This window comes from Pogona vitticeps, chromosome 4, assembly GCF_051106095.1.
Source record: "Pogona vitticeps strain Pit_001003342236 chromosome 4, PviZW2.1, whole genome shotgun sequence".
NCBI classification, from domain to species: Eukaryota; Metazoa; Chordata; class Lepidosauria; order Squamata; family Agamidae; genus Pogona; species Pogona vitticeps.
In genome coordinates, this window is record NC_135786.1 from 168,655,231 (window position 1) to 168,668,012 (window position 12,782).

General features: G+C 43.1%; 1 protein-coding gene and 1 long non-coding RNA gene across 18 annotated transcripts in view; both read left to right on the forward strand.

The window, feature by feature from the left end:
• LOC144589239 (uncharacterized) overlaps positions 1 to 12,782 on the forward strand; it is a 701,357-nt gene that overhangs the window by 147,554 nt on the left and 541,021 nt on the right. The gene's annotated exons all lie outside the window — the stretch shown is intronic.
• SLC66A2 (solute carrier family 66 member 2) overlaps positions 1 to 12,782 on the forward strand; it is a 128,758-nt gene that overhangs the window by 84,707 nt on the left and 31,269 nt on the right. For 3 of the 17 annotated variants that reach the window (XR_013545255.1, XR_002299461.3, XR_012086800.2), the window contains one exon: positions 7,161 to 7,276. The exons of 8 other annotated variants lie outside the window; for them this stretch is intronic. Coding sequence is in view for 4 of the 9 variants with exons in the window: in XM_020781608.3 (XP_020637267.3) it covers positions 2,365 to 2,572 (208 nt within the window). In the remaining 5 variants the exon portion in view is untranslated. Of the gene's footprint in view, positions 1 to 842; positions 903 to 2,364; positions 5,744 to 7,160; positions 7,277 to 12,782 lie in introns of those variants that run through there. 6 more of the 17 variants (XM_020781618.3, XM_020781608.3, XM_020781613.3 and 3 more) reach the window with 4 other exon arrangements.

Sequence of the window (12,782 nt, forward strand, 5' to 3'; positions counted from 1 at the left end):
ACAGGAGGCAGTGGGGGCAGCTTTGGAAGCCCGGGAAGCCGAAAGCTGGCAGCAGGCGCAGAACGGCTTTCAGCTTCCTGGGCTTCAAAACCCTGTCTGCTGCCCTCTAGCCGCTCCACGGCCACTGCCAGCTTTCGGCTTCCCAGGCTCCAAAAACCCCTCCGCTGCCCTCTGTCTCCCGTCCATGGTGCCCTCTGCTTCCTGTCCCACAGGGACAGGAGGCAGAGGGCACCATGGACAGGAGACAGAGGACAGCGGAGGGGTTTTTGAAGCCCGAGAAGCCAAAAACAGGCACGGATTAAATGCTGGAATGGATTAAATGGTTTTCAATGCATTCCTATGGGAAATGGACCCTCGACCTATGGACTTTTTGACCTGCGGCCACAGTTCCAATATGGATTAATTCCATAGGTCAAGGGTCCACTGTATTTCCTATGTAGCTTATGGAATGTTAGTTACCACTGCTAAAGAAGTAACATTTTGAGGCTTCATGAGCAGATATTATTTGTCTTGTGGCATCAACAGCCTTATTTTGGGACTGCTAATGTTTAATCCAGAATTTATGTCCTGCTTTGTGGCCTTAGACACTAGATTCATGTGAAGTTAATGCACATATACCATCATTATGCTTGTTGTCACTGTCTGATAGCTGTACATACACTGTGATAAGGAGTGCACTTATTGTGGATGAAGTCTAATGAATACATCTGGACCTAGTTAATCTAGAATGTGTTTCACTCATATTTTGTAGATGTTTGGTAATCAGAGTATCCATTTCACATAACTTCCTTCTCTGGCTCCCATGCCTTTGTTCTATGTAACTTCTGTTTCTTTCTCACTAGTTAGGCAAATGTAGCTGCTTTTCGCTATTTTATCACACACATGGTTGCACCTGATTAATTGTAAGTGAAATCTGAAGTGCTCATCACTTTCAATTACATTTCATATACATTGCATAATATCTTTTAGGTTATTATAACAATGAACTCTAAGGCTTTTACTGGGCACTCCTAATAATTCCATTAGAAAGATTGTCCATTCATAATGCATTAAGACTGTTGCAGGCACTTAGAAATTTGCAGTGTTTTTGATTCACTACTGAAAGTGTATTAATGAAAACATTTAATTTTTAAATTACAAAACTACCTCAGACTCCCTTCACTTATTCCCCCTTGAAAAGCAAAGCAAGCCAGAGTACGACTTTGTTTTAGACTTACAGTGATAGTATAAAAGATGTAAAGAGAAAATTTATATTAAAAAGGTGTGCCTCTTTTCAGGAACTTGATATTTAAAACCGTTAGAATCACCTATTTTTATCTCTTCTGTGTGCATAATCAGACTGCTTGGTGTGGTGGGATAAATTAGAAACCAATATAAATGTTGCGGGGGATGCTTGATCACACAGATCTTAGTGCAAGCCATAATTAAATCCAGAATGATTTCCTTCTCATTAGAATGATAAAACAATGGCTGCCAGACTCAGAGACCAAATGATGTTTTAAAATCTTGGCTTGTTTCAAAGAAGCCACAATTTCTCAGGTTCGGATGAAATGAGAAACAATAGCAGATACTTCCTTATTTAATAATGATGGGTTTTTTTTGGTTTTGTATTCATTGATCCTTTTAGTATTGTATACTCATTATTACTAAGTTAAATACTGTCTTTTGATTATTGTAAGCCATTTTGGGTCCTTTTAAAGGGGAAAGGCAAGTTAAAAATATTTTAAATTTAAATAAATAAATAAATAAATGTGGCTCACACAAAGGGAAAATTAAAGGAAACAATGAATGAGGAGCAAAGGGTCATTCATATTTTGGCTTTAACTGATGCGATCATCTAAACCAGCTCATTATGTGGGAGTTGGGGCTGGTCAGCCACTGTTGAATTTTGTAACTTAGCTGTAGTTCAGGGACTACATGGAGTTGTTGTGAGCATGCCTGAAACCAAGAGCGTTGCACGTGAAAATCTGGTTTCAAAACTTAGTTTAAATACAGTATCTAGTCATGTAGATATGCTTTTGAAAATGTATGTGTATGTATTTGTAGACCTGATGTTGGAGGAAATAATGTATATGTTGCATGAAGTCATGGGGAATTATTTTTATCAATTATTTTTTAAAATAAACTTTATGACTGGCTCCAGTGCAGAAAGTAAAGAGATGATTTCTCCAAATATTAGTATGACATGTTGTATCAAGCTTTTGATCATTGTTTACTGGTTTTGTTCTTTCCTCCCCCTTCCCCACTGGCATTTAACTGAATAGTCACAAGACTACAGTTTTCTCTTATCATTGTAATTTTGTTTTCAGTTCTTAATTGCCCCCTACACACACCTTTATTTTACCCCCTTTTCTCTCCCTTTAGTGTTAAGATGGTGCTGATGTGGACAAGCGGTGACTCCTTCAAGACTGTGTACTTCCTCCTGAACCAGGCTCCCTTCCAATTCTCTGTTTGTGGACTCCTCCAGGTCTTTGTGGATATGGCCATTCTGTTGCAGGTTTACTTCTACAGCTGGCACCCACAGAAGCCAACTTCACACACAACACACCCAGCTAGTACAAAGGCACTTTAAAGCACATAGTGGAGGCAGCTGTAACTTGGAATTTTTGGAGCCAGGCTTGCAGGATAACGTCTTCTAACTGCAGTGTTCCTGATAGGCTGGATATAGAGTCAGAAATGGAAGCCTTATGTGGGTAACATTATCTGGCATTGTTTTTAATTGTTAGTTTTCCTTGAGTTGCATATTTAATGAAATGGGTTTTCCTCTTTGGGGCTCCAGTAAAGGGGTCTTTTTTTACACTTCTAGTTTTGTTGTGGGGAGGAGGATATGTTGACACACCTGAATCTTAATTCATTTCACTTGACATTTGTGCACGTGTGTATCATAAGGGCTGGATATTAATATTTTCAGTGCTATTTTTTTAAAAAAAGGTTAGTCACAAGAATCAAGAGTATTTGGGCTGAAGCTTTGACCTATTTATATAAAATATGTATATTGATAGTAGTTTCAGAGTATGTTATATTTCAGAAATGAATGTTGAAGGCAATGTATTCATCATAAGCAAAAGTGCAAAATCATTTTTATAAATGATAGATATGCTTGATCAGAGGTAGAGGAGCTGAAGCTAGGAAGATTTGGTGAATGATGTAAAAAAGTATTTTATTCAGTATAAATGTGTTGTTAATCTATATATCTATGTGCACACTGCTGGACCAGTGTAATCCATGAATATATAAAAGTGAGAAGTATGATGCTTTTGCCAAATATGGTGCGGGAGCAGAACTTGGTGGCATGGGGGGGAGGGGAAAGAAGGAAGAAATCTTAACACAGTGTAGTAGAAGTCTTGTTTCTAAAATGGCTGCACTCAATAGAGGGCTAAAGAGAAGTGTGGGGATTGGAAAAATCCAGTAGAAGCTTTGCTGAAAATGATAGATGTAGCAGTAGCAATGTGGCAGTGGTGAAGATAGAAACTCAGTGTGCAGCTTAGACCTCATCTACACTCTTTGTACCAGAATAGTAGGCTTTTCTTTAAAAATGAAATTATATACTAAAGGATGAGAGAACCATCAGAGGAGAAGAAGAGTAATATAACAACGTAGGGATAAGTGACTGTACATGCCTCTTTTCTAAGAGGAAAGCTAAAGTGAGAGATTTTTCTCAGTATTCTTTAATGCCAAATTATGCCATTTTCTAATTTGAGGGAAATCTTTGCAGTGGCCAAATAACGGAAAGGAAGAGAAATTCAACAGTAACTCTAAGCCCATTTAAGTACCACAGGCAAACCATAACCAGTGGCTGAGATGACAAGAAAGTGACAAATCAGGTAGGGTTGCTTATAATTTCCATGCAGTAGAATTAGGGGGAATCTGTGTGTAGCGTCTTTTTTTCAGGTTCAGACTTTTGTTTGTCCTTTTCTGAGGACTTGATGAGGAATTAAATGTAAGAACTGCATGGCTTGAGTTGTACTATTTCCCAAGTACCTTTATTTTGGCCAGCTGCCAAGCAGAGCTTGCTTTGACCGCTGTGAAGTGCACATGCAGTCCTGCTATCCTTCAGGAACAGTTCTGTTGTCTCAGAAGAAATCTATGGTAGCTTTGAAAATTATATTCTTCATTGTTGCTATATTCTCCAGTAAATCCTACATGAAAGTGATGTTTTCGGTCAACAGTATACACCTCTTCAGTTGTCGCTGCCATACCCTGCCACTGTTCCAAAGAATATTATTATTTTATGTGCACCAGACCTGCTTTCAGTTGAGCATCTTCTTTGCTTGGTGCATTTGGCTGAACCCAATTTTTTTCTGTCCTGGAGAGCAAAATGTCATCATTGCAGCAAAGTGAAAGCCTATTGGAATTTAATTTTTTATTTTAAAGGACTTAGTATTTGCTTTCTGCACTTGTACATCTGCTTTCCAAATTATTCATCTGTTAAGTGCAGAAAAATCTCAAAAGCAGATAAGCTTCCTTTTCTGCAAGTGAAAAGTCTACATGTCCGCAGAGCAAATGGTGCCAACATGGTAGCTGGAATGCATAGGAAATCAGCCTATGTTTTAAAGGCAGAAGGAATAGGCAACTTTCATTCTGCAGAAACTGTAATAGAACTCTCTGCCTGGGTGGCAAATAAACAAAACCTCAGGAAAGATGCTTTTGTTAGGTTGTTGTGAAGTATGATGTTTGACCTCATATTTTTGTACTGTTGATTGGCTCCTGTGCTTATTCCCTTGTGCCTGAAGTGACCTTACCAAGCTGATTTTATGTGGCATGGCATAATATGAATGTTTAATTGCTCTTCTTTTCACAAATATTCTGGCTGTGTTAGGACATCTGGGCATTTGTTTTGTAAATTATAAAATTTCATCATAGTCCTGTATCCAGCTACACAGCTGCAACTGGGATTGTATTTCTTCATATACAACAGGATTTCTGATAACAACTTGTTATGCTGGACTTTGTATGGGGCAGCCTTGCCTTCATTTCCTCTCCCATGCTATTTGAAGAACAGTTCAGGCCTAAACTGATTTGTGTTAGGTTAGCCTTCAGATATCCCAAGGCTGTTTTGCAAAATGAGTATCACTGAAGGTAACAACAGTGGTATTTCCAATGTTTTTCTTTTTCTGGAATGCTGTATACCTGTTAAAATCTATCATCAATGCACAAAACTGTATGCTGAGGACATTGTGCAAAGGTGGAAATTTGTTTTAGAAAGGTCGGTACACTTGGATATAAAAGCTTGTAGCATTTAAGTAGCAGGGACATTACGTGTGAACTTCCCTGAATGTCAGGTTGCAAGGGGATGGGTCAAGGGTCATTTTAAGACTCATATTGCTTAGCCTATCTTGAACAAAATCAATGGATTCCACTGGGATTACAGCTATCAACTATAAGAGTGGGGCAAAAGCAGTCATCTGAGTACCTGCCACAGCACCCTAGCATAACATTGGCTCTCTGGGAAGGATTTTATAATCTCTGACCACATGGCTGGATCATTTAAACATTCTCCTAGTCCAGAAGGGCAACTCATATTAAAGAGCACCTCAGTGATCAGTGAACCATTTTCTTTTAAGCTACAAATCTTTTTATCTGTAAAAAAATCTTGCAACAATGATCACATCAAACTTTAGACACAAGTTACTTTTAAATGCATCTCTTTGTTGAATGTATGGAATATTTCAATAGTGCTCATTTTGATTATGAGTTGTACTGATATTTTTTTTTAAAAATAAATCAGTTATGCACAGTCTAATTGCCATTGCGCTTTTCAAATATAAGATGGGTAAGAAACTGCCTTTTGGTAGAGTGGATATCAACATGTGTATTGCCATTGGAGCATAAAAATAGATGTACATGTAACGGCACTTCAATACAGTACATATGCAAACAAATTCACTTTCTGATTTCCTAAGATTAGAATATGATGGTTGCTTTTCATTGGTAAGTGTCTACTAGTTTTAGGGACCAAAGTCTTCAGATCAAGACCAAGATAATTCACAATCTTATATTACTGTTCACCATGGATGGTTGGAAAAGCTGGATAGTAAAGAAAGCTGACAGGAAAAAGATTGTTTCTTTTTAACCATGGTGCCAGAGGAGAGCTTTGCTAAAAAGCCAAAGTGTGTCATCAAATCAACTGGAGGCAAAAATGATGAAACTGAGGCTATCCTACTTTGGGCTCATTAAGAGAAGACAGGATTCTCTGGAAAAGATAATAATGCTGGGAAAGGTTGAAGGCAGCAAGAAAAGAGACTAAATAGGAGGTGGATCAATTCCCTAAAGGAAGTTATAAGCTTGAGTTTGCAAGAGCTGAGCAGAACAGTTGAGGACAGGACATTTTGGAGATTGTTTATTTATACGGTCACTGTAAGTTAGAGACAGCTTGATGTCCCATAATTAGAGAGGTACAGATATTCTTGTCAGTCTCCTCTGCATAAAGGTCTCAGTCCTTTCAGATCATCAGAATGGTTATTTAATTATTTTCAAAGAATTCTAATATGTGCATTTTGCTGATGGCTCTGATTAGCCTCTTTTACTAATGTTTTCTTTTGATGCATGGGTGAGCAAGGCGTTGCTCCAACACAGTGTTCAGATTCATACTAGTTACTGATTTACACTTCCAAATGATGAAATAGATGGATGTTCGGTCTGATTCATGAAGCTGCCTCTTATGTTCTCTCATGTGAATTATTTGTTTGTTTGTTTGTTTGTTTGTTTGTTAATTTAATTTAATTTAATTTATATGCCGCCCACACTACCCAAAGGTCTCTGGGCGGCTTACAGCATTATATTGCAATCATGTGATTATAATGTCTATAATGAGGGGGATGGTAAACAAATATTGGGTTAAATCCAGTGTTAGTCCTATCTGGAATACACCTATTTAAATCAATGGCCCTTGATTCTATTTAAATCAACAGGGCTTCAACACAACTATTTTTATTGAGATTGGAACCATGGAATAGAAAGACTTTCTCAGATGATTTTTTCCAGTCTTTTTTGCAAGAAAAGTTAGCAGGTGTCTATTTTGAAAGTATCTTGAGCAGAATCGTTGAAACGAATGCATTCAAATACTGCTTCATTAAAAGGCAAGATAACACTTGTACACTGCATGAGGCATATCTCCAGCAGTTCTAGCCTGGTTTCATCTGTCAAATTCTTCTTTGCAGTCCAGATCTGGAATCCTTATACGATCCCTGTCAAATGCACTTGATGCTACTGTCTGACATCTGAGCCAAACCTATAACCTGTGCATGATGGGGCTGGCACACTCTCCAAAAAGTTGGTAGGTGGAAGATCCAAGCGGCCAGGTACAAAATCATCCCACACTGTGACATGGTGTAATGCACTGTTCCCTTGGTTTCAAACAATGTTGCTTTAATACAGCCAACATATTTTGGATATAAAACAAGGAACTGACATTTCGTTTTATCTAGAAAACTGAAAGAAATGGATACAATGTTATTTGTGCCACTTAACATTATCTAACTCTCCTTTGGCATGGTGGTATCTGGATTAAGGCAGGAGCTGTTGCTGTTCTGCTGTAAAAATTAAAGTGTTCCATAAAGCATTCTTACAGAAGACCCTTGTGGAAGCAAGAAGCATGACTAATGTTACCTGAACAGAGATGGGGGAGGATCCTGCAAAGATGAGAAACAGGGAGGACATTGTGCTCATGGTCGTTGTATCCTGACTTAATTTTAAAAAAAGAGAGAGCAGAATATGAATACTAAAAGCTGACACTAGCAAACGTATTCTGAAACTATGGGAAGTGACAGGGTGTCAACAGTAGCATCAATCACTTCTTCCAGAGCATTTAGTGTAACCCCAGTGACAAAAGAGTGGGAACTGACAATACGTATTTAGTTACCACTCAGGCATCCTGACTTGGTTAAGTGCAACGTCACTGTTCCCAAGTGCTGATCCTCTTAGTAATCAACAGGCATCCCTGTATACATTGCTGGTAACCAGCATTCTGACTCAGAACCAGAAAATAATTGTCTGGAAGTATCATTACTGCTGAAAGTAGGTAAGACTTGCTCTAATCTCTGCTTGTTGGAGAGCCATTGTAGTTAAATTGCTGGACTGGAACTTTGGGGTGATCCAAGTTTTCAGTCCTCACTGAGCCACAAATCTCATTGTGTGGCATTGGGCAAGTGATAAAAATAATCAAGTGATGACAGGAGGGAAAGCCTGCTTAAAGAGCCAGGTCTTAAGTTAACACCCAGAGAGGGAGCCAGACAGATCTCTGAAGGGAGACTCTTCCAAAGGCGAGGGGCCACTGCCGAGAAGGCCCGGATTCTTGTTCTTTCTCTCCGGGCCTTCCTTGGTGTTAGGCCCTTCAGCCGCCCCTCCAGCCTAGAACGGGTGATTCAAGTAGATCTAGGTGAGAGGAGGCGTTCTGCTAGATATTGAGGTCCTAAACTGTTTAGGGCTTTATATGTCATCATTAACACTTTGAAATCAATGTGGAAATGGGCAGCCAATGCAAGGCAGCCAGAATGGGGGAAATATGCCAATACTGTATTTTCTTGTCCCACTGAGAAGTCTGGCCGCTGCATTCTGCACCATTTGAAACTTTCACATCAATTTCAAAGGTAGCCCCATGTAGAGCACATTGCACTAGTCTAATCTCAAGATTACAAGCACATGGACCAAAGTGGTGAGCACCCCAACATCAAGACAGGGACGCAACTGGGCAATCCGCCACAGATGGAAATAGGCGGAGTGGACCACTGATGCCACCTGGGTTTCCATGGTGAGCGCCAGATTCAAATGGACCCCCAAGCTGTGAACCTCACTCATCGTGGTGAGAGTCACTCTCCCAAAAGAGAGGGAGTTTCCCAAACCACCAATGGAGGGGGCACCCACCCTCAGGACCTCTGTCTTGTCCGGGTTCAGCCTCAGCCCATTCTCCTGTATCCATTGCAGCACAGCCTCCAGACAGTTCTGAAGGGATGGAACGGGATCCACTGTGGTTGGAGAAAAGGAGATGTAGAGCTGGATGTCATCAGCGTACTGATGACCCCACCCAGTGGCCTCATGTAGATATTAAACAGCATTGGGGAGATAATCAAGCCCTGCGGAACCCACAATTGAGGCTCCATGGGGCTAAAACACTCTCCCCAAGCTGTACTCTCTGAGAATGGTCCTCCAAGAAGGATAGGAGCCAGGCAAGTGCCAGAACACCAATTCCCAACTCGGAGAGCCTCCCCAGGACGGTATCAAAGGTGGCTGAGGTATCGAGGAGGACTAACAAAGACATTTTGCCCCTGTCAGCCTCCCTCAGCAGGTCATCCAACAGGGCAACCAATGCCATTTCCGTACCGTGGCCTGAAGCCCGACTGGAATGGATCCAGGGCATTGGTTTCATCCAAAAGAGCCTGGAGCTGGGCAGCCACCACCCTCTCTACCACTTTGCTTAGGAAAGAAACATTGGCGATAGGCCTATACAGTGGTGCCTCGCAAGACAATGTTAATCCGTTCCCCGGAAATCGCTTTCTTGCGAAAACATCGTCTTGCAAAACCAAATTTCCCATAGGAATGCATTGAAAATTAATTAATGCATTCCTAGGGGAATTTTTTTTTTTAAAAAAAGGAACTTAAGGGGTAGGGAGCTGGGGAAGCACCATGAGAGGGCTGTTGGGGGGTCCCTCTGCGCAGCGATTGGCATTTGCAGAGGCTTGTCCAAAACCCCTTTAAAAGTTCCCGCCTCTTCCTCCAGCCTTCGGCAACCCTCAGAAGGGAAAAGGTGAGGGGAAAAGAGCATTTTTGCCTTCCAAGGCTTGCCGAAGGCTGGAGAAAGAGGAGGGAACTTTAAAAAGGGTTTCGGACAAGCTTCTGCAAATGCCGATCGCTGCGCAGAGGGACCCGGGCGAGTCCCATGCTGCAAGGTAAGCCCCAGGGGACCCCAAAAGCCGGCGCGGGTGGTTTCAGAGCATCCCCGCCAAGGTTCTGATGGCTTCTCCTGCACCATCAGAGCCCTGGCGGGGGTGCTCTGAAACCACCCGCACCCACTTTAGAGCACTTTGGAGGCTTTTCCTGACGGTGCAGGAAAAGCATTGTAGAACGAAAAAGCCCCATTGGAACCATTGTTTTGTGATCGCTAAAGCGATTGCAAAAAAACCCGTAAAGCAATTTCATCGTCAAGCGGGGCAACCGTCTAGCGAGGCACCACTGTAATTGCCAATATAGTCTACTGCCAAACTTGGTTTCTTCCTAATGGGCCTAATGAGTGTCTCCTGGAGAGACCCATTAATTATTGCTATGGCCCATTTGGTTGTTGTAGGCCTAGCTGCTTTGATTAGCCAGGCTAGGCAAGGTTCAAGGGAGGAGGTGGTGGCACAACAGCGGTCAAACACTTTGTCCACCATATCTGGCGTCACAGTCTGAAAGAGATCAAGTTTCACCAGGCAAGGCGGAGCGTTGGACATTCAAAAAAGGAGAGAGCTCCTGGCAGATGGCCTCCACAGTAGATTTTAAAAATGCTGCAAATTGGTCAGGTGAAATACTAGTAGGAGGCCCATCACTTAGATCAATTCTGGATAGATCGCGAACTATACGGATAAGTTTTGCCTGCTGATTTGAAGCTTCGCTCTGCGCCGGAGAGGGTGTTTAGGAGTGATCATGTCTGCAGCCCTGGTGGTGGCATCAAGCCAGCCATCAATCAGAGCCTCGACAGGAGCGCCAGTTAGATAAGCCAGAATCCCTCTGATGGAATCCTGGAATCCTATAGGATCCAGTAGTGTTCGAGGGTAGACCATTAAAATAGGTCTTTGCTCCCTGCAGGAAGGGAGAGCCACTGAGAGGTTACATTTTATTAAGTAGTGATCCAACCATGACAAGGGAACTGACACAGGGTCAGTCACCATCAGACCACACTCACTCTGCTTAGTGGAGAAAACCAGGTCAAGCGTGTGACCACCCACATAGGTGGGGCTGTTAACATGTTGGGACATGTCCAAGGAAGCCATGGTTTCCAAAAATTCAAGAGCTGAACTAGAAATCTCTGCCTCTGTAGGGATGTTGAAATCACCAAAGACCAGAAGCCTCGGGGATTCCAACAGTGCCACGGAGACAACGTCCGCCAGTTCCAGTAAGGAAATGGCTGTGTCGTGGGGAGCGCGGTAACCCAGCAAGATCCCTATACCATCCCTAGCCCCAATCGACACGTGGAGGGCCTCCAGACCTGGCTTCACCACCGTAGAGAGCCTAATAACCTCCAGAGTATTTCTATAAACAATGGCTACTCCCCCCCCCACCTCTCCAGTCTACCCTGGTGATGGACAGCATAACCGGGAGTGCAGGCAAGAGTCAAGGGAACACCCCCTTCTCTGCCCATCCAAGTTTCAGTTATGCATGCCAGGTCTGCATCCTCCTCCAGAATAAGGTCTTGGATAATCTGGGATTTGTTGGACACAGACCTGGCATTCAACAGCACCAGATTTAGAGTGGAGTAATGGCTGATCTGACTACCTTGAGACTGATGGTTGGTCACAGTGCCAGAACAGTGGACAGCCTTCAAACATCTGTTCACCGTTCTCCTGAAATGAGTAGGAACTGTGTCATCGCCATATCTCCCTCTACCTGTAATCACTCGTATGTTCAAAGGACCCCCGCTGGGGGGGGGGCAAGCCTTCCACTCCATGTCAAAGAAAATTTAAAAAAGAAAAAGATCAGAAGATAAACTAAATTAATAAGAGTAAACAATACAGTGGTAACAAGGTTAACAAAATTAATCCAAACCATAACATAAAAATACTCTTTTAAATTAAACAATAGTCAAATTAAACAACTTAAAAATTAAAACTTTAAAAATGAAATATTGTGCTTCAAATAGAGGATTCCTTAGAAGAAAAACTGATCACTGTAGGCCAGGGGTCTCAAATACGCGGCCTGTGGGCCATTTGTGGCCCAACAGATGATAGTTTGTGGCCCCTGCCTTGCCTGCCCCCCAAAGCGTCCTCTGCTGTCAAGAGTCAAAAAAAGCCTCACCTCGCTCGCCGGCTCTCCCCCAAGACAGCGCCTTTTGCATTCTCCATCTGGAACTGCAGCCAGCCGGCCAGTCTGCTGGCTGGCAGGCCACAGTTCCAGATGGGGGTTACAGGAGGTGCTGTCTTGGGGGAGAGCTGGCGAGCAAGGTGTGCTGCTGGCCCGAGTGCCCGAGCCACCGCCGAGCGATGCCTGAGAGCGGAGCTCGCCTTCGGCCCATCCTGAAAGAGCGCCTCCAAGCTGCCAACAGCAGCTGCCACTGCCACTGCCTCTTCCAGGGAAGCGGCTCTCTGGCTCTTTTTCGGCACCCCCAGCAACAGCCTGGCCAGCGGCTGCCTCAGCACCCGGCAGTGCTTCCTCCTCTTCCTGCTTCAGCCGCCTCGGCTCTGGTGCTGCCTGGGCTCACCTCCCAAAGTTTGTTCCTCTGTCGTGGTGGGGGTAGCTGCTGCTGCTGAGTGCAACTTTTTTTGAGGTGGCCCCTCAGAGGAAGGTTGCCGGACCTCCTTGTGTGTGTGTTTGTGTATGTGCGTGCACACCTGTGGATCTCCAAGCTGTGGCTGCCCCATTCTGTTTAATTTCGCGAGTACCGGTGGGGGCTTTTCTCCTTTGGCAAGGCAAATTCTGTGAGGGTTTTTAAAAAAATTTATGTCGTGCCCTCCGCCCCCTGGCTAGGCAATCGCTAGTGCTCCTTCCCTTCTCCGCTTCTTCATCCTGCTGCTGCTGCTGGTGGTGGTAGTGAAGGAGCCAGAGGGGGTCGTGGCCGGTGATGAGGGCTCGCGCGCCCCTCCTCCTGCTCAGAG